Source organism: Pseudophryne corroboree, chromosome 3 (assembly GCF_028390025.1).
Source record: "Pseudophryne corroboree isolate aPseCor3 chromosome 3, aPseCor3.hap2, whole genome shotgun sequence".
NCBI classification, from domain to species: domain Eukaryota; kingdom Metazoa; phylum Chordata; class Amphibia; order Anura; family Myobatrachidae; genus Pseudophryne; species Pseudophryne corroboree.
Window position 1 is genome coordinate 306,738,759 of NC_086446.1, and position 22,096 is coordinate 306,760,854.

General features: G+C 45.0%; 1 protein-coding gene across 2 annotated transcripts; it reads right to left on the reverse strand.

Moving 5' to 3' along the window:
* Positions 1-270: 270 nt before the first annotated feature.
* STX16 (syntaxin 16) lies at positions 271-21,847 on the reverse strand. Of its 2 annotated transcripts, none has more exons than XM_063959394.1 (8): positions 21,524-21,847; positions 14,174-14,281; positions 12,811-12,951; positions 12,575-12,737; positions 12,005-12,096; positions 10,844-10,987; positions 10,234-10,314; positions 271-2,594 (listed from the first exon to the last, which is right to left on the reverse strand). In XM_063959394.1, exons 1-8 carry the CDS (start codon positions 21,602-21,604, stop codon positions 2,493-2,495), a joined length of 912 nt encoding a protein of 303 aa, XP_063815464.1. In that variant the 5' UTR covers positions 21,605-21,847; the 3' UTR covers positions 271-2,492. The 2 variants fall into 2 exon arrangements, with proteins under 2 accessions (XP_063815464.1, XP_063815463.1); XM_063959393.1 differs by having other exon boundaries at positions 21,479-21,847.
* Positions 21,848-22,096: the final 249 nt, after the last annotated feature.

Consider the following 22,096-nt stretch of genomic DNA (forward strand, 5'->3'; position numbering starts at 1 on the left):
TGTCCGACCCCACAGGCATGGCTGGGATCGCATATGACACATCGTATGCAAAAGGACCGCATACGATGTATCGTATGCGATCCTGCTGCTCGGGAAGCTGCCGGGCAGTTTAAGGGAAATCGCCTCCGACTTCAGCCTCAGACATATTGTTGTAGTGTATGGGGCCCTTTATACCCCTTAGTACCAACTCTTTGCTGATTCCTGACAGACTATACCATCAGGTACTCCTTTCTTTATCATTGGGGGAAGGATCAAAATTAGACACAGTCATTAAATAGACAATCACTCCAACAGTTTAATAGCAAAAATGAGTGGTAAGAGAATGACAGAGAAATGGGTTTGAGAAGTAAACCAACCAGTAAAATAAAACATGCACTCCACAGGGCTGAGCTGCATAGGACATTATACCTCGCATGCACTGAGAATTTCCCCATATTGTACATATTTTACAGAGGAGACAACATATAACATAAACCTACCTTCTCACTAAAATAAGGGCCTCACATATTTTGTATTATAAATTACAAATATACACAAAATCTCAACTGCTCCTCTCTGATATTTGTAGGAAGAACAATATCTGCACAATAGTAAGATTTAAAAACAAACATTTCTTTTCATTATTTGCAACCACAAAGAGCAGCAGTAAAAAACAAAGGGAAATGCAATGATGTTTCTTTTAACGGATCTGTAAGCTTTTTTGCAATAAAAGAAAAGATTGGTTGTGTTGTTTTGTACTGGTCCTCTTCATGATAAATAATAGAACTCTCTTTATTATAACAGTATTTACAAATTGTTAACATCAGCTTCTCAGACCAACCAACAATTCCACAAATTTCTTAGAAATAAAATGAAAGGGTAAACCTCAGTAATAAAAGGGCTACATACACTAGGACGATAATGCCCGATTTCATCCGATTTCGGGCATTTGGCACGATATATCGGATGAAATCGGGCATTTTGGAGGCGTTTTCCGATCCGATGCGCGCTCACATGAGCATCGGATCGGAACCTCCAGAGTGAATGTGCTGCACATTCAATCCGGTCCGACCCCGCAGGTGTGGCTGGGATCGGCCTGGATCGCCCAAGATACATCGTATGCAAAAGGACAGCATACGATGTATCCTGGGTGATCCTGCCCGCCGGGGGTGATCGCCCGTGACATGTCAGACGGCCATGTCGCGGTAGTGTATAGGGACCTTAAGAGTAAAGCAGGGGTGGGGCAGGGCTGCATATTCAAACAGTTAAAGCATACCACATGCATATTCACAGCAGAGGCAGCGATTCGGTCCAGTCACCCAATATCCATAAAGTTAGGTCACATCATTTCATGAAGAACTGGTGATATCAGGGAAGCATCTAGTGAACTCAAGGGTAGTATTCAAATGATATATCATGCCCAATCTCCTCTCTAAAGTAATCCCCATTATCTATAGTGTCCATAGTAATCAGGTTTACCTGTGTAAGGGTTGGGCGCCCTCGCTACCCTTGGGGTAGCGAGCTGAAATGATTATACCATGCCCGTCAGCAGAAACAGAATGGGTGTGGAAGGGGGTGAAAAGAATTGAATACCGCCGAATATCTCAATACTGACTCCAGTCCACAGAATGTGAGAAGGTGAAACGCTTTACAAATGTATGATGACGCCAGGAAAACTTCTCTTGGATGTACAGCAGTATTCCTGTCTCCTGGTATTCACCAACAACATAATCAGGTCTCACGCATGATTGCTTTGTTCATCCTTCAGCAGCATAATATCAAATATCAAGTTCTTCAATAACTGGATACAATTACAAATATCTTTGAATGTTAGAAGTGGCTCCCTACAATATTTAGAGTATATTTTCCAAATTAAAGTGCAACCGTTGCCTAAACAATCAATATTCTGCTTATTGAGCCACTTATCCCTCTTGTCTCAGTGATATCTTTAGTACCAAATAAATAGGCTGCATACTAATGATTGCAACCAATGTGTTGAGCAACAACAGACTGTGTAAATACACTCTAGTATTAAAGACAATGAAATGAATGAACAGTGTGCGTCAATGTTTAGTGCGGGAATCCCCAGCAACTTCCATCCCCCGATGTACAAAACACGTCAAGTATGCGAAACCTGAGAAGCAGATCCAACCCCCCTCCCCCACCCTAAATTTGGATTGACAATGGATTGGTGCCAGTATTCACTTGTTGGCCATGACTTGTAACCCGTACAGGTAGGTACAAGTCTGTTCCTGACCTCCATTCTCAAAGCAATAGGAAGCAATAGTGTTCAATACAAATAAGTAGTGCACAATGCCAAGGTTAGCACAGCTTTGGTCCATAATACTGGAGATTAGAACCAGATATGGGAATTAACTTCTTGAAGCATCAACAGTATTTTCAGGTTCCTTGGCAGAAATAAATGGTAACTTTACAGGTTCTTCTGGACACAGACAGAAAACAAGAACAAATTTGGATCCAAACCAATAATAATAAAATGAAGAATGACCTAATTAGGACTTTACACCAATTAGCACAACAATTAGAACAAGCAAAAGGACAAACAGAATTAAAATGACAAGCATCTTGCGGTTCTTTTTTTGGTACTGCTCTGCCTGTAAAACAAGAGAGAAATGTAATTAAATAACCAGAGTCGGAGAAAGTAATCCTGCAATTAACCCCTCCAGTGGTATGCCCGGAAGATTTCCAGGCATACTACTGATTGATTCCCCCGGGGACAGCCGTGCAGTATGCACGGCGCCTGGGAATCAGCATACTCCAGTATGGAGTTTAGCCCGCCCCCCCGGACTTCTCTTGACCGGGGGGCAGGCTTATGCCAATCCCCTGGCACTGCAAGACGGCCGGGAATCAGCGCTGGTGCTGGCGATGCCCGCGGGCAATCACCAGGCGATTACCTCGCGCTGCCCCATCCCCCCCCCCACCTTCCCCCGCTTCAATTTAAAAACACACCCCAGTGTGTGTTTTCAAATTGAAAACCCTCCACTGAAGGGGTTAAACCTGAATATCAGCTACCGTGATCAGAATGTGGGAAAATATTAAAGGTTCTATCCTTACATGAGCACAAGTGGCTCAGAGATCTATTTTCACAGCATTATAAGGACATTCTGAAACATGCACGGTTGGGGTGGTAGAAACAATCTACCAGTTACCCACATGTAGTGGAGGCAGCTATTCTTTAAGCTGAAGCACTATTCACAGGACTACAATTTCCAAGTGACATCACTGATGCATGCACTCAAAAAAATGGTGTGTTGACTGGCAGTGAGTTAGTGATTGGTATATCCTTAGGTAAATTAGGGGCCCATTTATCATTGTGTATTTGCAGCTTAATCCCCGAAACCCCGTTTTCATGGGTTAACAGCAAATATGAAGTATCCCTTGAATGCATGACCGAGAGACTGCAACAGATATCTCCAATGCTGCCAGTTATCAATTCCAGAATGCAAAGCATTCCCAAAATAGACCCCGCCGCTACCACCATCTGCAAATTGCAGCAGCCTATTAAGGTTTATGGGTTACAGATCGCGGATGTAGTTCTGGAGGGATCCCCTGGAACTCTACGTCGGAAACGGCCGCTGTGCATGTGCAGTTAGCGGGACCGCACATGTGCAGAAGCCTTTGTAGCCCTTACAGCACATTGCAAGGACAGACTCCCCTGTCCTTGTGGGTGCAGGATAATACAATCCCCCAAAGTGATCGCATTCTGCAATGCGATCTTGAGCGCTAATACCGCATCCAGATCGCACTGCAAATGTGATCTATGATAAATGTGCCCCACAGTACCTAATAATGAAACTAAGTGCATCTCAAAACGATTGAGTCTAAAAAAAAAAATAGAATGTTACTCATTTTTAATATTTGGGAAGACAGGACAAGGATTGTTAAACAAACAACAAATAAGTGAACATGAGTTCTAAAACTTGTAAGACTCATTTAAAGATTTAAATTCTTAGTTTTAAATAGTGCAATTCTCCTTATATTTAATCAGTACAGCACAGTATAGCAGTTAAAGGTTTTTCTGCTGCGGGGTACACTGGGCTCCACAAGTCTGGACAATGGGGTGTAGAGTAGGATCTTGATCCGAGGCACCAACAGACTCAAAGCTTTGACTGTTCCCAGAATGCACAGTGCCACCACCTATATCACCCCGCCTCCCAGCACAGGAGCTCAGTTTGTCAGTTGGTGCTGCAGTAAGCAGGCACTTAACAGAGGGGCTGCTCCAAGCAGCCCTGAGAAAAGCTTTTTATGAGGTAAAAAGTGAAGACTTCAAGGGCAGCAGCGGGGGTAAATGTTTTGTGACATTCACGGCTGCAGCTCCAGCTCTCCCCAGCGGCGCTGTACACTCCCGAGCCCTGGTTGCCGGGTACCTACAGCGGAGGCTCCGGTTTTCTTCTTGTTAGACACACACGGCTGGGGCTCTCCAGGATCGCGTGGCCGCGCTTCGGGAGGTGGTAAGTGGGTCCCGCTCACGGAACCCGGTCTTTATCGCGATCCGGCGCGGTCAGTGGGAGGTTGGCCGCGCGCGCTGGCGGTGGACACTGTGGCAGTACAGGCGATCCCACTAGATCACCAGGGCATGGGCGCAGATCAGGTTCTCTCTCTAAACCACTTCTTATATCGCCCACAGTACCCGGTGGTTTTGCCAGCAGGGGGATAGAGCTTGGACCTGAAGCCCCTCCCCCAGCTCCAGGGCGCCATTTCCCGCAAATGCTCCCGCCCTGGAGCTGCAAATCTGTCTTTTCCTCACTCCCAGTCAGTGTCTGCGGAGCCATTATCCCTTAGCTCACTGTTCCTGGGACTGCTTGGGCAAATCCTCCTATGTAAAGCCGTCTGGTTGTCAGCGCTGTGACTTTACATGACACTTAAGTATTCTACCTGCCTTTTTAGACAGTGATAGTTAAGAAAGAGTGCATTTAGTCAGGGTTTTATAGTACAATTACCCTGTGATATACATCCAGTTCTTACTGTGTACTGTTATACCTACTGTTATATAGCTGTGTAAGCTAGTCCAGTGCAGTATTATTGTCTGCAATAACCTCTGCATTGTACAAACTGTGACCTTCTGTGTGTGCATTTGATAGCCGAGTGTTGTCCATCTCGTGTCTTTCACTCAACTTGTTATCCCTATATTCTATAACCTGAGGGGGCTTGGTGCGTCAGGTGTTATCTAATACAGGATTTGCACAAAGATATACTGTATTACGTATTTTTCTCTGTGATTTGGTCACCATATCTCTCCTTTATCTCTGCTAGTGCTGACTACACTGCGCAGGGGTTTGGGATATTGTGCTGCTGATAATTGTACTGTGTTACCTCATACTGCAAGTTATATCATGTCTGCTTCTGAGGGTAACGGTTCTGAGGCGGAACACACTGCTGGTGTTGCTGAAGCCACAGGCACATATGAGGAGAATATAGCAGCTGTGGGCTCTGGTTCTGGGGGCTCCTTGCCCCCCAGTGGGACTGTGGCAACGGAAGCACATAATGACCCACCGTGGGCCGCTTTTTCCACGCTTCTGCATACGCTAGTTCATAAACTAACACCCCCTATGGGACCCCCAATGCCGGTACAACCGTATGTGGGCCCTGCAGCTAACCCGCCGTGGGCGGACGATTTATCTGCTCAATTAAAGAAGTTGAACCAGTCCTTGACTACTAAAAAGTCTGACCAACGCTCGCCTAAGTCCAAGAGGTCCTCTAAGCGAGAGCTCGTCTCCTCACAATCCACTGCTGCCACTGACACCTCGTCTGATGAGGACGGCACTTACACTGACCCCACAAGTTCTGACTCAGATACGGCTGATGGGGAGGGTAGTTCACATGTGGATGTTCCTGACATTTTGGAGGCAATTAAGTTAATTCTGCAGATTACGGATGATCCCGAGCCATCCGTGCTTCCTAAGAAACCAGAAAAGTTCAAGCGTCAGAAGGTGGTTAAACAGGTTTAACCTCACTCTGATCACCTAGTGGATATACGTCAGGAACCCTGGGAAAACCCGGGTACGAAGTTTGTGCCTCAAAAGAGGATGCTGGCTCGCTATCCCCTCGCGCCAGAGCTGTCTAAGAATTGGGAAACACCTCCTCCAGTGGACTCGCATGTGGCTAGGATGGTGGTTTCCTCAGCTCTACCTGTCACTACCGTCACGTCTCTGAAGGAGCCTACGGATAAACGTGTGGAGGGTTGTCTAAAAGCGATTTACACCCTCACGGGTGCTGCACAAAGGCCTACTATTGCAGCTTCATGGGCTGCTGAGGCTATTGAAGCATGGGCCTTCGAGTTAGAAGCTGAAATCTCCTCTGACCATGCTAGACAATGCTTGTCATATATTGTCACAGCTTCTCGATATATTAAAGAGGCGGCTTCTGATGCCGGTATCCTGGCAGCCAAGGCATCTACTACGTCAGTCCTGGCTCGCCGGATATTGTGGCTGAGATCCTGGTCTGTGGATCTGGACTCTAGAAAAACCCTGGAGGTACTCCCTTTCAAGGGAGATATTCTGTTTGGGGAGGACTTAAATAAGATAGTGGCTGACTTGGCTACTGCCAAAACTGCCCGTCTACCTAATATCGCTCCTTCTGTGTCGAAGGCTAAAGGTACGTCCTTTCGACCCTTTCGTCCTTCAGGTAAAGCAAAAGGTCAGGCGTACCATAAGCAGGCCCGCACTTCCAAACCTGGTAAGCCAAAGCCCAAAAGAGCCTGGGCTGCCCGTCAGCCAGCTGCCAAGACGATAAGCCTGCCGCATGACGGGGCGGGCCTCCCCCTGGGGGATCCCAGGGTGGGAGACCGGCTTCTAGGGTATACCCAGGAATGGTTGAAGACCACTTCAGATGCCTGGGTACGGTTAGTCGTCACTCGAGGTTACGCTATTGCCTTCAAAAATCGACCCCCTCATCGATTTTGCCAGACAGACGTCCCTTTGGACCGGACAAAGGCAAAAACTCTACACTCGGTGGTACAGACCCTCCTGGATACAGGAGTCGTAGTACAGGTGCCTCTTGCTCAGAGGGGCCGGGGGTACTATTCTCCGCTGTTTCTAGTCCCGAAACCGAATGGGTCCTCCCGGCCCATTTTCAACCTCAAGGCATTGAACAGGTTTGTGAAGATTTCCAAGTTCCGTATGGAAACCCTTCGCTCTATAGTTCTGGCCTTGGAACCTGGGGACTACATGGTCTCCCTGGACATACAGGATGCTTACCTGCATATTCCTATAGCAGTGTCACATCAACAATACCCGAGGTTTGCTATTGGCAACATCCATTACCAGTTTCAGGCGTTACCTTTTTGGTTTAACAACGGCTCCGCGAGTCTTCACCAAAGTTATGGCGGTGATGACGGTGGTACTCCGCCGTCAAGGGGTCAGGATACTGCCGTATCTGGACGACTTGTTAATCCTGGCAAATTCCCCAGATTTTCTCCTGTGTCATCTGGATATGACGGTCCGGTTTCTAAAAGCCCACGGGTGGCTCATCAACTGAAAGAAATCCTCCCTGGTCCCTGCTCAGAGCATGGTGCACCTGGGAGCGCTGTTAGACACTCACAACCAGAGGTTGTTCTTGTCTCAGGAGAAAGTCCTGAAGCTTAAGGACAGGATTCGTTGCTTCCTTTCTCATCCGCAAGTGTCGATACATTCGGCTATGCAGGTGCTGGGCCTCATGGTGTCAGCATTCAACATGGTGGAGTATGCTCAATTCCATTCTCGCCCCCTCCAGAAGCTGATTCTAGCCAAGTGGGACGGCCTGCCTCACCGGATCAGGTCTCACATGATCTCATTGATTCCGGAGGTCCGTCTGTCGCTGCTCTGGTGGCTCCAGGACCAACAATTGTGCAGGGGCCATCTCTTCTGGATATCCAACTGGGTCCTGTTGACGACAGATGCCAGTCTAAGAGGTTGGGGCGCGGTGCTCGAGCAGTACCGCTTACAGGGTCGGTGGACAAAGGAGGAATCTCTCCTCTCGATCAACATTCTGGAGTTGCGGGCGGTCTTCAATGCGTTGAACCTGGCCCAGCATTTAATTCAGAACCGTCCTGTTCAAATACAGTCGGACAACGCCACCACAGTGGCTTACATAAATCATCAAGGTGGCACTCTAAGCCGTTTGGCAATGAAGGAAGCCTCACGGATTCTACAGTGGGCGAACGCCATCTACCGGCAATATTCATTCCGGGAGTCCTGAATTGGGAAGCAGACTTTCTCAGTCGTCAGGACGTGCATGCCGGCGAGTGGGTCCTCCATCCAGAAGTGTTTCAACTCCTCGTGGAAAGGTGTGGTGTTCCAGATGTGGATCTGATGGCGTCTCGACACAATCACAAGGTTCCGGTCTTCGGAGCAAGGACAAGGGATCCTCAGGCAGCATTCGTGGATGCGCTGGCGGTGCCGTGGAGGTTTCGGCTGCCGTACGTGTTCCCTCCGGTGTCACTCATGCCCAGGGTAATTCGGAAGTTCAAGCAAGAAAAAGGAAATGTGCTTCTCATAGCTCCAGCGTGGCCCAAACGGCACTGGTTCTCAGACCTGCAATGCCTATCGTCAGAGCGTCCACGTCTACTTCCACAACGCCCAGACCTCCTCATTCAGGGCCCTTGTGTCTACCAGGACCTAGCCTGGCTATCTTTGACGGCGTGGCTCTTGAAGCTTCCGTCTTGAGGGCTAAGGGTTTTTCTGAAGAGGTCATTAAAACTATGTTGCGGGCCCGGAAACCGGCTTCTGCTCGGATTTACCATAGAATCTGGCATTCATACTTTGTTTGGTGCGCATCTAACAATTATGACGCTTCCAAGTTTAGTACAGCCAAACTTTTGGCTTTTCTGCAGCAGGGCCTAGATTTAGGCCTGCGTCTGGCCTCCCTCAAGGTTCATATTTCTGCCTTGTCGGTGTGGTTTCAGAGAAATATTGCCACTTTACCTGATGTTCATACTTTCACTCAGGGTGTGTTGCGTATCCAACCTCCCTATGTCCCGCCTGTGGCTCCTTGGGACTTGTCGGTGGTTTTGGAGGCGTTGCAGGAGCCTCCATTTGAACCTCTTGGTTCAGCTGACCTTAAGTGGCTTTCCCTTAAGGTGGTGTTCTTGATGGCTATTGCCTCTGCTAGAAGAGTGTCGGATCTGGGTGCCTTGTCTTGTAGTTCCCCATATCTGATTTTTCACCGTGACCGGGCGGTTCTTAGGACTCGTCCCAGATATTTACCTAAGGTGGTTTCTTTGTTCCATCAGGAGATTGTGGTTCCAGCCTTTGTCTCTCCTGATTTGTCTCCCAAAGAGCGGTCTTTGGATGTGGTACGGGCTCTCCGTATCTATGTGAAGAGAACTGCTTCTATTCGAAAATCTGATTCTCTCTTTGTTTTGTTTGGATTTCACAAACGTGGCTGGCCTGCTCACAAGCAGACCATGGCCAGATGGATTAGAATGGTGACTGCACATGCTTATGTGAAGGCTGGTCTGTCAGCTCCTGCTCACATTACGGCCCATTCTACTCGGTCTGTTGGACCTTCTTGGGCGGCCCACCGTGGTGCGACCCTTGATCAATTGTGCAAGGCGGCTACGTGGTCCTCCGGGAACACGTTCATAAGGTTCTATGCCTTCGATACGGCCGCTTCCCAGGATGCTTCCTTTGGACGCCGGGTTCTTGTGCCCGCTACAGTGCGTCCCCTCCCATAAGGAACTGCTTTAGGACATCCCCATTGTCCAGACTTGTGGAGCCCAGTGTACCCCGCAGCAGAAAACGAGTTTTATGGTAAGAACTTACCTTTGTTAAAACTCTTTCTGCGAGGTACACTGGGCTCCACAAGGCGCCCACCCCGACGCACTTAGCTTCTTTGGGTTGATATGGCATTAGCCGCTGACACTTCTCTTGTCATGAGAGTGTGGTATATGTGGCTACTAACCGTTGTCGTCTCTTTTCCTGCTACTGCATTGGGCTGGTTAACTAAAACTGAGCTCTTGTGCTGGGAGGCGGGGTGATATAGGAGGCGGCGCTGTGCATTCTGGGAACAGTCAAAGCTTTGAGTCTGTTGGTGCCTCGGCAGTCAAAGCTTTGAATCTGTTGGTGCCTCGGATCAAGATCCTACTCTACACTCCATTGTCCAGACTTGTGGAGCCCAGTGTACCTCGCAGAAAGAGTTTTAACAAAGGCAAGTTCTTACCATAAAACTCGTTTTTTTCCCCTAATAATCTTCAAGTTGCTGTATAAAAATTTTAACATATAATGTATCCCACAGAACATAACAAGGACTACGCACCTTTTGCAAGTGTTTCAGCCCATCCTCTGTCTTAATACAGGATTGCTCCACATTATAGTCAATTCTGTCCAAAACCGTACCCTGAAATGCATATTGGAAGTCACTTCAGCAAGATGGCTTTAATAAAAAGGTATTACAGGTTGAGTCTCCCTTATCCAAAATGCTTGGGACCAGAGGTATTTTGGATATGGGATTTTTCCGTATTTTGGAATAATTGCCTACCATAATGAGATATCATGGTGATGGGACCTAAATCTAAGCACAGAATGCATTTATGTTTCATATACACCTTATACACACACAGCCTGAAGGTAATTTTAGCCAATAATTTTTATAACTTTGTGCATTAAACAAAGTGTGTCTACATTCACACAATTCATTTATGTTTCATATACAACTTATACACACAGCCTGAAGGACATTTAATACAATATTTTTAATAACTGTGTGTATTAAACAAAGTTTGTGTACATTCAGCCATCAAAAAACAAAGGTTTCACTATCTCACTCTCACTCAAAAAAGTCTGTATTTCGGAATATTCCGTATTTCGGAATATTTGGATATGGGATACTCAACCTGTACTAGACAACAAAAAGGAGTGCCAGTTACCTGCTCTACCACCATTGAACCCAGGTCCCGGAAGACCTCATTCAGGTCAGAGATGGACTGTACAATCTGCCGAATCTCTCGTTCCCGTTCCTCCACCATCAATGCATTCTGCTGCACTAAAACAAGCTGATCATCTGTGAATTCCTGGACACAGTAAGGAAAAGTGTCAGAGCAAAGTGTGCAGTCTCTCAGTGGCTGCACTAATCACAGAGAGCAGTATAATAGTTGCACCCTGGCATGTGTGATTGTTTTTTAAAGACCTTAACGTGCTGAAATTCAAAGCAGATATAGCTCACAATCAAAATAAAATCATCAGGTCTAAATAATAATTTGTTTCATCAACATACTACCTATTTCCACTGCTTTACAGTAAAGAACACTTTCTGAAGTGTTATGTAAAATCTGTGAAGGGGTGATTTTGTGTTTGTGACTAATGGTTTCTGAGTTTATACAAATGGCATAAAACTCCTCTGAATGGCACATTGGACTAAAACACCCACTTTTATCGCCTGTACACGCGGAAATACCAAATACATGTATCCAATGGGTTTTACAACATCACCATTGTCTGCAACTCAGAAACAGGCCCTAAGCCTGCAGATGAAAATGCACCCTTGCTACGGGACACATTCACCCTAGAGTGAACACTATTGTATGTTTCTTAGGAAGGGGGACACAGATGAATAAAAGTCTGTGTGTTGCATACCTCATACACCTGTTTCACAGAATAAAGCTGGCTTCAAATACATTTTCCCCATTAAACTTGTTACAATTCTTTACATAGCTCATATTTTTTGCAAGAACATCCTAATTTTAAAACCTGCTTCCATGTAATGATTCATTACTTACACTGGCCGAGTAATCTAGGTAGAGTCTATTCAGACTAAAAAGAGAATTCACTTCTTTCCTACACACAGAGGGATGGTTTTCAGACAGAACCAATATCCATACGGATGCAGCCTATTCACTTTGTAATACTTATCATTTCACGGAGGCACCAAAAGACTAAATTCTACCAAACTAATAGGAACCACTGACTGATGAAACGGAATCTCAATTAATAAATAAGCTGCATACTGTTCAGCTCACAAAATAGCTGGATCTGCTATACAGAGGCGATTATAAGCTTGTACTGCAGTAAATACAAGCTCTGCTTCTTACCCGATCATACAATGTATTATCCTCTCCATCATCCATGAGGGGGACAGAGGTGTCAAAGAAATGTTTAGATCTTTCCTCTCGATTTTTTACCCCTACAGGTAAAATGAAGGTTAGCATGGAGTTACAGCAATACAAATGAAATCAGGGCTAGATTAGAGTATAGTTAAAGTCTAATGTTGTGATAGGGAGTGAACGGATCCTTTGTTATTGGAAAACCTCTGTCAGTCAAAGACCAGCATTTCTGATACCAATCACTGTCTCTGCTTTCAGCACATCGATATATTTAGCTAAATCATTATGATTACTCTCACCCACCAACCGCTGTATCTGTATAAGAGGTTAGTAGAGATTACTGCTCTTGTAACCCATTAAGAGATGTCTACTACAGAGTATTTAATTTACTACAAAGCTTGTTTTACAGTTTGCAATTGTAAGAGTTCCTTTCACAAAGTAGACTGCAATCTCATGTAGACAGTATATTGGGACAGAAATAAATCTTTCACAAACAGGCTGGTCATACATTAGAACCATATTATAAAAATAAAAAAACATGGAAAAGACCATCCTTACTTTTGAGATAGCCAGACTGAGCATGTCTGAAGTTTGTGGAGAGGTCCTGGAGAGACTGCGCCAGGGAAGACACTACATTCCGTAACACACGCTCCTCCTGTTCTGTACAGTGCCGTGCTCGGCTCTGTAAGGTCTGCACTGCTCTCTGACACCGGTGGAACATCTACAAGACAGGGTATGAAATTAGAGTAATAGCAGGCAACAGTTTTTCGTTGCACAGTATCATTCCACGTTACCTGTGTGATCTCCTGAGTACTGATTTCTATAGTGTGCTCCTCCTCTGTGCTGTCATCTAACGTGGGTCTGTTTAAGTGCTTGTCATGCAAACTGGCCAGCTCCTTCATCTTCTGTTTAATACGCGTGACATCATACTGGATCTACAACATCCAGAAAAAAAGGCAGAATTAGGACTTCCAAATATATTCTAGATCAACAGACTATTAGGGGTATCCAATTACCTGCGGTCGATGACTGCGTGTAATTGTATCGCCGGGGGCAATCCTATTAGCCCCGATGCGGCGCACTCCTCCCCCCAATGCCGGCACTTATTGCGGATTATGCTTCAGGTGCCTCAGGCACCCGAAGTATAATGCACAATGAGCGGCTGCAGAAGCCGCAATAACACATGGAATTGAGGACTTATCCCAGATCCCATGTGTTATCTTGCGATCTCGGGGCCGTTTTTGCCCGATAAAAACGGCCTATAATAAGACAACAGGGCTTATCGCCATCGGTCATTAAGCGCGATATCCTGCCATTTTCACCAGGCGAAAATGGACGTGGATAATTGGATACCCTCAATATGTCCATTATAAACTAAATGAAGACACAAAAATAAATACATAAAAACCAAGTGATGAATAACTGTTTATAGGTTTCCCTCCAGCACTACTTTAGTCAGGTAGAGTTTTTCATGTTAAGTACAATTTTCACTACCATGGGAAACTATACAAAACTACACTCTAGATAAGGGATGGGGAACCTTCGGCCCTCCAGCCGTTGCAGAACTAGACATACCAGAATGCCCTGCAACAGTTTTGCAATTTGGTCATGCTAAACATGTTGCAGGGCATGCTGGGATGTATAGTTCAACAACAGCTGGAGGGCCAAAGGTTTCCCATCCCTGCTCTAGATAAAACGGCTATTACAAAAGAATAGGAAAACTGCATTGCAAGCTCAGTGTAACAAATATTAATCACTTTCCCTTATGATATAAACATATTGCTGACAACACAGAAGTTATAAAACAAAACATGGCACTGGCATACAGACAGACTCTGTAAAACCTCTGCTCCCCAAGAAAGTACAGAGGCCCCATTCCTATGCCCTCCAGCTGTACAGCATTGGAACATGGTGAGCTTTTCATTCTCGCCCTGGTGACATACACAAGGATTTCCCATTTGGTCTACTGCAGCCACTGTCACTGTAGCCTTCCTGTCCGCATCTCTGAGTTGACTGGGAGGAAGGGATTAGAAGTACTGCATGAGTTCCAGTGATAACAAGCCCCATCAAAACTATGCAGTCAAGGGTCCTCAGGACATGTATGACCAAATCAAAGACAACAAGATCTAACAAATAATGTTAAATTGTACATCTTACTTCTTCTATTCCATCCACCCATTTGGGAGTCAGACGCTTTGTTACACCAATGGCAGCTTCTGGGTCCAAGCTAATGCCTGAGACCAAGGCCATGCGGTCATCTGCGATCTGAAGGAGAACAGATCGATATTAAAATATTATACAGTACACAAGAGTTGCATGGATAACTTGCTATGCAGCACATCCAATTTCTGTAACAGTCGCATAATCACATTGGTTACTACTTCTCTAAGTTAATACCCATCTAATTTAGGTTTACTAAACTCACATTGTACAGAATATGTGACCCTTGTGTATCCTAAAGGCCCAGTCTAATTTTGGACTACCCCATCAATAGGTGGCTCTCCACATAATGGTTTAGTGCGGGACTTCCAGTACACAAGGCATAACCAGAATTCACTATAACTAAATGCGGACACACAACTGTTGATAATAGCTGTTAAAGGGTAGCACAGCTGGTAGCACAAATAAAGTCTCCTACGAGTGTACCAAATAAGACACCCGTCTGGATATGTGCCAAGTACACTGTATACACCCCATCCTTGGCTGAATGGCTAGAAAGGAATCAGTCAGCTGTTGTCTCCCAGGTGTCAGGAGCAGACCAGGAGCTATATGCTGCCGGGGGAGATGAGGCCACCAATGAAGAGATAGACTGGGCGACTGGAAGCAATGTGCATGTATAATTAAATATTAATTGCTCCAGAAAAAAAATATTTACTATTAATTACTGTAACACCTCCTGTTTTGATTACAGCACATGGTTGACAGTGGTGGTGAATCTGTAGCACATGACAACTTTATCACAATTTTTTGGATCATCTGCTTACTTATGCGACAGGCTACATCTGCTACTTTGTATTGTAACTGTCATACACGGCATGTAAAAAAAAAGTGGAAAAACAAGAAAAAAAATGTCCAAATACAATAAAATATACAAAATAGAGACAGTACATTAGAGGAGAAAAATCACTGTTAAAATCAAATACTTTTTAAAGAAAAAGAACAATTAGGGAAATTGTCAAGTTAGGGAACAGTGACTGTACCTCATCAAGCTCCTGGGATGCAATTCATCAGATGGAAGGCAGGAGGAGCAAGAGGTAGACAGAAGTAGTGTGAGAGAGAGAATACAGATCATCAATGCGGATTAGTAGCAATCACCAATACTGTGTCTTAATATGCCTTAAGGAAATGAATCAGTTAAATATGTATTGCTGATTAAATGATCAGATGACCAAGCACTGAAAGATAAATCAATTAGAAATGAATGAGAAAAAGATGATTTGTTGTATTATAATTCTGATGCATAAATGTCTATATTATTTACAGTTTCACACAACCAACTTCAATAATGGTTCCCAAACGTCATCCTCAAGGCACGCCAACAGTCCAAGTTTTAAGGATATCCATGTTGCGCACAGGTGACTTAATTAGTACCTCATTCATTTTGATATAACCATATGTGCTCAGCTATGGGTAACATAAAAACATGAACGGTTAAGGGGGGGCACACACGGAGAGATCCGTGCTTACACAATCTGACTAGATTGCTTAAAAGTTAAGAACAGATCTCTCGTGTGTATGCCCCCCAGTGATAGCAATGCGCTGTCCCACGCGACTATCGCAGGTGCTAGATTGGCCTACAGGCAGGCACAATCTAGCACATCGCTGAAGTGAGCGGCCCTCCCGTCCCCCCTCGCTCAGCACACATCGCGCTACGCTGAGCGGGGGGAGAGATGGGTGCTGAGCGGTCTGTGATAGATCGCTCAGCACACATCTCTCTGAAGGGGGGTACTCACGGGTGAGATGTGTGCTGAGCGATCTTAACACAGACCGCTCAGCACACATCTCTCCCCCCGCTCAGCACAGCGCGATGTGCTGAGCGAGGGGGAAAGCCGACGGGGAGCCGCTCACTTCACACAACGGTGAAGTGAGCGACCCGCTAGATTGAGCCTGCATGCAGGCTCAATCTAGCACCGGCGATAGCGATGCGCGGGGCCGCGCATCGCTATCGCTGGAGGGCATACACACGGCAGATCCGTGCTTAAAATCTAAGCAATCTAGCAAGATTGCTTAGATTTTAAGCACGGATCTCTCCGTGTGTACCCCCCTTTAGTGTGTACTGGCCTTTAGGGTGCCTTGAGACCTGAGGGGCAGATGTATTAAGCCTGGAGAAGTGATAAAGCAGTGATAAGTAGAAGGTGATAACGCACCAGCCAATCATTATGGTTTTGAAAAATGACAGAAGTTGATTGGCTGGTGCGTTATCACCTTCTACTTATCACTTCTTTATCACGTCTCCAGGCTTGAGACAGTTTGATCCTGTAAATATTTTTGAGATGGAAACGGCCGGACTGTGAAAGGTACTGAATGTGTTGTTTGAAGGAGAGCGAGGAGCCAAGGATAACTCAAAAAGACAGCACACTTGGGGGCCAGAAAAGATGTTTTCGCTGTCCATACATAATTGAATTGTGGTATGGGAGGTTATGCAATAGGGTGGGAAGATGATCAGCTCAGTCTTAGGCATGTTGGGCCGGATGTAATGAAGTTGGTCGGAGGTGCGAGTTCCCGGCCGAACTTGGATGTTATTTTAAAGCGGCAATCATGTACTAGGCAAAAACATGCCGCTTTAAAAAAAAAACTTCAGAGTTCGTCCAGGAACCCGCACCTCATATCATTAGGATAGAGATTATATTGGAGGCTAAAAGAGGTTATGAGTATGTAAAGAGGTGGGGAATATTCAATTGTAATTTTATATCTCACTTGTCACGCCCAAGGTCGGATTTAGCCGCATAAAGCCGACCAAAGTAATGAGCGCGACATGAAACGTCCCATTCAATTCTTGAAAAAGGACCTGTTTGATCCGAAACGCGTTGTGCTGATTGCTATGATGAACTGCTGAACGTCTAAGGACCCTCTTCAAATATTTGGGTAAAGCTGAATGGTGTGCTGCTGAATGGCCTACCTGCATGGACCTTTACCACACTACTTAGGCACACACCACCAGCCCTATAGGGTACAAACAAGGAGTGTTTGATAATTTATTAACCTGTTGTAACTGTTGCACTTTATGTGTGTAATATTTACAAAAGGTGGTTCACTTTGACACTTTTCTTTGCCTTGTGAACAATATATGTAAAATGTGTGGATATTTATTTGGGTAAATTCGTCCTTCAGGAAATAGCACAAAATCCTGTCATTACATTTCCTTTGCTCTATTAACCGATACAGGTTTCCTTTTTTTTTTTTTTATTAAGTGGCCTCAAATTACCCTAAAATCAATTTTTTCAACTTTTCCCTATTTTCTTTTAATTTTGTTTGTAATTAAACAAAATTAAATTTGCTTTCTTGTCATTTTTTTATGAAGATGCACAAATCAGCCATTTTACACCTTTTACGAGCGTCCAGCACTTTCCTAATGCCACTAACAGTCTTCTGTATGGTTCTGCTAACAAAGTTGTTACTTTTTTGGGGTCCAGGAAGGTCTCCCCAATTTTTTCATGCACTTCTCTCAGGTTGCATTTTGTAGAAAATGTGCTCATCCTCGCCGTGTATTTGTGTGAAGTGTGCAAGGTTCATGAAACTAACTTGCACTTGCAGACCCGCATCTAACTGGATCGACCCCTAAGTGTCATTTTCATGAAGGACAATTATACATTTCCAAAACATTCTGTGTTTACAATTACAATGAAGTCCACAGTTGTCAACAAATGTCTACAAATGTGTCACAAAAAAAAAAAAAAGGATGGATATAGTTGGAGGCAATCAAAAAGGCATCCACACAAGTCATGTACCTGCAGTAATGTTTTGGTGACTAATACCCCTTTCGCAATGCCGCTTCAACCCTGGTTACTTCCGATTAACCCGGGTCACAGCTCGGTGTGAAAGCCCCCCCCCAAAAATTACTTGGGTCCAGAGAATCCAACCCAGGTAGCTTGCAGGGTTGAACAAGGGAAAAACGCGGATTAAGGGGCAGTGTGAAAGGGTAACTCGGGTCTCGTTTACAGCATAGGGATAGCCGGATTCCTAGTGCTTGAAAATGATGTCATCTCCAAGCGCCAGCAGAGCGGTTAACACTGCACCTGTGCACGGTGTAAACAGCGCCAACCCGGAAAGAACTTAAATCAGAGCCGCCGTGTCCCTGGAGAAGTGATAAAGCAGTAATAAGTGGAAGGTGCCAACGCACCTGCCAATCAGCTCCTAACTGTAATTTTTCAAACCCATAATGATTGGCTGGTGCGTTATCACATTCCACATATTACTGCTTTAGCACTTCTCCAGGTTTAATACATCTTTCCCTATGTTCCAAATCCTGGGTCGGACCTGGGATTTTGGTGTGAAAGAGGTATTAGCTGCTAGTCCAAACCTAAATGAATCAAGTCGCTGTGATGAGAAAATTTACATCGACTGCTAACTACATTATATTATATTTGTAGTAGAATCTATTTCTTTTCATTAGCACTCTATACTACACATATGATACATTCTACAGTTATTTATCACAAAGCATACATTTTCCTGTATGTTTAGTGCATACAGCAGGCTTATCGGATTTAGTCAAATTCTTACGAAAAGTTAGTGCTTATCTCAAGGTGTTAGGCAGCTTGCAATACAGATTCGATCCCGATGAGCGGTCCTGTGGGTTTGGTATCGTAAGGCTAGATAGACTGTGCAGGCAAGTCAATCTTAACTATCTAGTGTAGTATCTACTACAAAGTATAGTCAAAATTGGCACTTCGTCAAAATCGTACACAGACAAAATCTCATGCACAGATAGTCAAAATCTGTACAATCTGTGCTCTGGGAGTATTCAAGGGAAATAGCATAGTCAAAATCGGACATAGCAAGGATCTCACCGTGTGTACACACCTTGGACTTAAGTAAAATGTAAATATGCCCCAGCCTATCAAACTAGATAAACCTAGATTTTGCTGCCTGGCTACCAAATTATGCAGGGAGGGAGTAAGCAGATCCCAGTGGAGAAATGTGGGTGTGCCTGTATTGCGGTGCCAATTTCATGGCTTTAGTCTGGCTCCTACACTTTAATCCTAGCTCCTTTGATTTAAAAAAAAAAAAAATGGTCAAGCCCTGATATACACACACACATATACATACATACGTATTATTTTATTATTATTTTTTTGCAGTATGAAATGGTTTATTTATAGGGCTGCAAACAAAATAACTACAGAGCTCTTTCATACCATAGGTCTACATTTCACATAACTGCCAGGAAACAAAGCAAAGAAAATGGAAAATTCAAGTTGAATGGCTGTTTACTGATGGCTTTATATGTCATCTGTAAGTATACAGTGTTATCCCTGAGAGTGAGACAACTTTACTTAAAACATATCAATAGCAGCTCTCTAATGCGTGTAACACTAATAATTTACCAAAGATCCTTAAAACATAATGTACAAAGAAAGTGATAGCAATATTTCACTCTTTTAGAGCAAGTGTCTTAAACCTGTATGCTACAAAACAAACAATGCTTCCCGCAATCTGTTTTGCAAAGCTGGGGTGTACTACAACTTAAGGCTATTTATAGTTTCAGCCTGTACCCAATTTCCTAGTTAATAAAAAATGTTAAAAAAAATAACCACGACCAGTAATTGAATAATCAAAAAGTGATACATCAGTTAAAAACTATTTAGATCAACAGCTGGCATTTCCACATGCAATTTAAAGAAACATAGGAGGGACTTCAATTGTTGCTCCCTGCGGCCGCCACTAGATCGCGCCCAAAAGTGCAATTCAATTGTTGCTCCATTTGGGCGCTGAGCCACGGGGAAACACATTTCCTCTTGCAGCCCCCCGTGGCGGCAAGCAGAAATGCGAGAAAAGTGACCGCTTTGGGCGCCCAAAGGGCACTTTTTGAAATTGCGCCCATTAACTTAGTCGGGTTTAGCTGCTTTACGTGGCTAAACCCAACACTACTGGGCACGATAACGGGCATCAATTGATTATCACCCCTGCCATCTCCCATCACTTTAGACAGGAGATCAATAACAATTGAATTCCCTCCATTGTGTTCTACATTAATAATCTGGAATAACATTATATAACTATTGTGGTCAAAATACAACTCTCGCCTGTAATACCCCTTTCACACCGCCTGAGGCAGGTCGCACCCGGGAGCCTGATACGGGAGCTCCCAGGGTGCAACCCACCTTAGGCACCTTTCACGCCACAGTCAGCAGCCCGGCATATTGCCGGGTTGCTGACGTCAGCGGTGACGGCGCTGGGAGATCACATGATCTCCAAGCGCCGCCCGTACATAGAGAATGAACGGGAAACAGGTTACATCGACCGGGCTCCCGTTCATACCGCACAGTGAGCTGGGTTGAACACGTGTTCAACCCTGCTCAAGAGCAGGGTTAAAATACTGGGTCACTCGACCAGGTATTTCAACCCTGGACCCCTTCCACACTGCACATGAACATTGGTTATGCGCGTTCATGTGCCAAAAAAACGTGTTCAGGGGTGCTGGTGTGAAAGGGGTATAAATGTCAGTAATGGAAACACTTGCTATTTACACACTGCCTAGTAATACAACAAGGTTACTATAGTCAGCAGATTATATAGGTGCTAGAACACCATTACCTGAATGAGTATATAACGATAGTAGATATTATCATAGCCTTACAAATATTATCTTACTGCAACTCACAAAACAAATACTACAGAGCACATGGGTGAGGTATTACATTGTATATGATGACCCTGGGGCCAGAGATCACCCACTCATTACATGAATATAAAAGTGAAGGTGTATAATGGTTGTATAATGATGCACAAGGGACCCTCCTCACATAACACAGAGTATAATATTACACCAAGGCCATTCTTCAAATACAGGTATATAATGTTACACAGGGGCTCATCCTGACAGATGTACAATGTTACACTGGTGTATGACATCACCTAGGGGCTCATCCACACACACAGGTGTATGACATCACACAGGGGCTCATCCTCACACACGTGTATGACATCACACAGAAGCTCATCCTCACACACAGTTGTATGACATCACACAGGGCTCATCCTCACACACAGGTGTATGACATCACACAGGGCTCATCCTCACACACAGATGTATGACATCACACTGGAGCTCATCCTCACACACAGGTGTATGACATCACACAGGTCTCATCCCCACACACAGGTGTATGACATCACACAGCTCATCCTCACACGGGGCTCATTATAACACACACAGGTGTATGATATCACACAGCAGCAGGAGACAGGCGCTACAGATGACACTATATAGTATATGGTCACCCGGGGCCGGAGACTCACCGCTCCGAGGCTCCGCGCACTCCCTGTGCGGCTGGAATTACTCACTTGCTCGGCCAGAATGTGCCGGTTTTGGGCGGCATTGTTCCGCAATAATAAGAAGGCGTCGGTCAGACGGCGAGTGGCCATGATTCTAGCAGGCCCGAGCTCCCCTTACCCACCGATACCCGCCACTCACACACCCAGGCCCCGCGGCCTACACCCGCCGGACCCGCCGGCACCGACACTCCGCATCCCAGCACTTCCGCCAGGAACATGCACCGGGTAACCCGCCCGCTACTTCCGCCAGAACCGGGGTATGACTAAATTCGTAACTTCCGACAGCTACACCAAATGCTTGGAAACATGAAATGTCTCTCGTGCAGCAGCCATTTTCTCGGTGACTATTTTTTTTTAACTAAAGTTTCGGTTACGGAAATATGGCCGCCGACGTATAGCGTAGGTTAATAGAAAGTTATTACATATCCTCCAACCTTACCTTTTTGGCAGGTACAGTACCTTTTATTTATGCTCTGTACCTGCCAAAAAGGCTTTGTAGCGATTTTTGACTCTCCAGATTTCCATTGAAAGTAGAAATGGGGCGTGCCCACAACCCCTTTTCTTTTGGTAGATTGTAGAATC

Excerpts from the sequence above, each read along its gene's own strand:
- STX16 (XM_063959393.1), bottom strand. The coding sequence starts at position 21,604 with ATGGCCACTCGCCGTCTGACCGACGCCTTCTTATTATTGCGGAACAAT. Across the intron at positions 12,738-12,810 it reads GTACTCAGGAGATCACACAG|ATGTTCCACCGGTGTCAGAG; the intron begins GTAACGTGGAAT and ends CCTGTCTTGTAG. Across the intron at positions 2,595-10,233 it reads GGCTGAAACACTTGCAAAAG|GCAGAGCAGTACCAAAAAAA; the intron begins GTGCGTAGTCCT and ends CTTGTTTTACAG.